Source organism: Loa loa, assembly GCF_000183805.2.
Source record: "Loa loa unplaced genomic scaffold supercont3.41, whole genome shotgun sequence".
Classification (NCBI taxonomy): Eukaryota; Metazoa; Nematoda; class Chromadorea; order Rhabditida; family Onchocercidae; genus Loa; species Loa loa.
In genome coordinates, this window is record NW_018108221.1 from 1,176 (window position 1) to 4,428 (window position 3,253).

Genomic DNA, 3,253 nt, shown 5'->3' on the forward strand with positions numbered 1-3,253 from the left:
TAATTTCGCCACAATACCACAATTTTACACCTCGTTAAATCCATATATATATAATGGTTCTGGAAGTATAACAGTTAAACAGTTTAATGAATCAAATGTTATTCATTATATATGGTAATTAATTACTTGGGATCATTGTTGAAATTCATTTTCGATCAATACCATTAAATGTTTTATTATTTGTTCCCTTTTCATTCGATTAACAGTTAATTACGCAATAATTAATTTCAAATTCGTGTTTTTATTATCGTCAACTTGTTTTGTTGAACATGGAGAGAATGAAAATTCTTATAGAATGTTGAACGTTTTTGTTGTTTGATTATCAATAGACAGGCATAAAACGTTCTAAAAGTGGAAAAAAAAAAGCGATTCAACGACAAATTGGGCAAATACGAAATTTGAGAATTGACCATTTTTCTCTTACTGTTCTTTTCATCAATATTCATTAGCATTAAAATCCAATACTTGTCATTTCGACCATTAAAGTGAAAGATATATGAGACAACAATTATGAATATATCGTTTTGAATTATATGTTGGGGGGAAGAAAAGTAACTGATGAAAGTAAAATTGAAATAAATCCAAGTTCGGATTTTTGAGCATAATTTGTTTCGTTTTTTTTTTTTTTATGTGAAAATTAGCAGATTATGCTTGTATGATAGTTTCAGAGCTCATTCAAACTGATTTAATTTAAAATCAAATATTTTTGAGAAATTGGAGATAAAGTTTATCAAAAAGAAAAAGTAAGAAAGAGAAATGTCCTGCATATTAAAAAACTGAAGAAAACATTCGGTCAAAGTTTACTGATTACTGTTATCGTAAAAGCCCAAATTAGAAGGAGATATGTGAGTGTCAAAATTGACCTAAATGACTGGTATTACATTTCTTACTAATTTCACTATTTATGATGTAGTAAAATTAGCAAATACTTGAGAAAATATTACTTCTGTCTCTTTGTAACTTTTAACTTTGGTTATCCCTGAGAATTTACACGACACAACATGAATGATTAGCAATAAGCCTTATGAACCGGAACCGGCAAGGCTATTAAGCAACTTTTACTGGACAAATACTGTAACAGCAGCTAGACATAGAACATTAAAGAAAAGCTATAAATGATATTCAAACAGGGGAGGATAAAATAGAGTATGCAAGTGAAATTAAAACTGGAGGACAAAAATGGAACATAAAATCAGTGGTCAAACATGGAAGCCTTTTAAGCTATATGGGCCACTATGTCTTTCCACCTTGAAAAAAGAAAACCAATAATATCGAATTTGACCTGTCGAACTGCCTTCCTGCATCTAAGCTTTTCATCTTTGTTTTATAGATTCCATTTCATAAATATGAATGATATAGTACCTTCTCAGGTCAATAATTATTAAAGCACTTTCAAATTTTCCTTCATTGGATTTGTTCTTTAAATCTTCAAGCTTCAATAAATTTCGTTATTTCGACTCTTATTTTTTTAAAAAAAAGTTACAAATAAAATTTTCATTGTTTACAATATGTATCAAATCGTAAGCAATGCGAATTCAAAATAATAGTTAATGAATCGATGTCTATGATGAATTTAATATTTTATATTGGAAGAATTTAATTGTTACAGTATGACTGAACTTGTCACGAATTGTTGTAATCTTATCATGGAGTTTAACAATTATGTGCATAACGTTGGATTGAAATTCATCGATTGTATTCAAAAGTTGCAAGTTTTCGGCTGAAATAACAATAGCTGCAGTAAATAAATCTCTATTATTTTGTTTGCTTATTTTTTCATTAATTTTAAAAGCAAATGAGCTAATTTAATTAAATTCATTAACTTGTGTATAATGCTAAAAAAAGGTTTATTAGTAGTTGTACCTGTTGAATTGCAGCATGAAATTTGCCACCAATCTGAAACGGAACACATTATGTTTCCTAATATTTGTATTTATAGGTCAGATATGTTGATGACTAAATGAGTACTCAAATTTGATGATGCAACACTTTTAAAATTATTTTCTATTTAAATTAATTGCCATTTTCTAGGAAACAATTTGGTTTGGTTCGGTTTCATTATTTTCTATTTAAATTAATTGCCATTTTCTAGGAAACAGTTGGTTTAATAGATTTAGTGACTGATAAAAATTAAAAAACTTAGATTTTAACTTTGAATATCTTATTTGAAATTTACAAACTTTTTCAGTTCGGAAAAAAAAACACATGACGATGGCTACAAATGCTACAATCGCTACAATCGTAATTGCAAGCAAACACTATCATTTCCAATTGATTAACAAATGAATATCCAATATTACACATTTTCTAATTCAAGAAAAAATATAACAATTCCATCCTGCTAAATAAAATGGAGAGAAAAAGAATTTTTTAGAATTCGAATTGATCATATTTCGTCACTTCGATCAAACTATATTGGGCAATTCCCTACATTAATCAATTTGTGTGGAAAGTCATTGAAAAAGTTTAAATTTCATTTCGATTTCTTAACCTCTTTTTTTTTTTAAACTAGCTCATTTCCTGCCTGATTCGGTACATTACGAAGGAACAGTGATGTATGTAATCATTAATATCCTTATGTTTTCATTTCATGTTCTGATTAAATAAAAAAAAAAATCAAAATCCCATAACAATGAGAAAATAACACGGGCATTCTCTCGAATATCTATCTATTGAACAGGGCAAAGTTCACAAAGTATAATGAGCCCTTACCGTAGAACTAGAAGGCCTTACTGAAGTTTGATTGTGATTGTGCGTTTCAAGCATATTTTAGGCATAACCGAATTCCAGCTTTAAATGGGAAAATCGATAACAGAAATACCCCCTTTTTATATATATAAAAAGTTAAACAATTATTGAACCCATAGTTTTCGGTAATCAGTTATCATTATAACTATTTCATTATATTCATTTGGCAAGAGCCATGAAAAAATGAGAAATTACAAGTTTGAATGAAGTCCAGGCCTGCCGTGGGTCTGATTTATTTAATCGGAGGGTTTGCATGGCTTCTTCAATAGTCGTAAGGTATGTGTCTTGAAACTGTTTTTCATTTACTGTAACAGGTACACTAGCACATGTTTTTTCATATAAGTCCTCGACAATGCGATACACCTGGAAAAAATTCTTTTAGCGCTGGGAAGCAACTTTTTAAAAACTGCAAAAACTTGTTACATTTTTACCCCAAAATGGTTTCTACTTTGCTCTTCCATCAGCGACATTATTAGACATTTTGATAAATAGCGACGGAACAGGT

The 3,253-nt window shown here is 29.2% G+C and overlaps 1 protein-coding gene across 1 annotated transcript; it reads right to left on the minus strand.

Moving 5' to 3' along the window:
- Positions 1-288: 288 nt before the first annotated feature.
- On the minus strand, positions 289-3,218 carry LOAG_12986 (hypothetical protein; the record flags this gene model as incomplete). The annotated part of the gene is made up of 6 exons (XM_003148497.1): positions 289-345; positions 1,206-1,247; positions 1,608-1,735; positions 1,824-1,896; positions 2,944-3,111; positions 3,180-3,218. The coding sequence occupies 6 exons, from the start codon at positions 3,216-3,218 to the stop codon at positions 289-291; spliced, it is 507 nt and encodes a 168-aa protein (XP_003148545.1).
- Between the last annotated feature and the right edge of the window lie 35 nt (positions 3,219-3,253).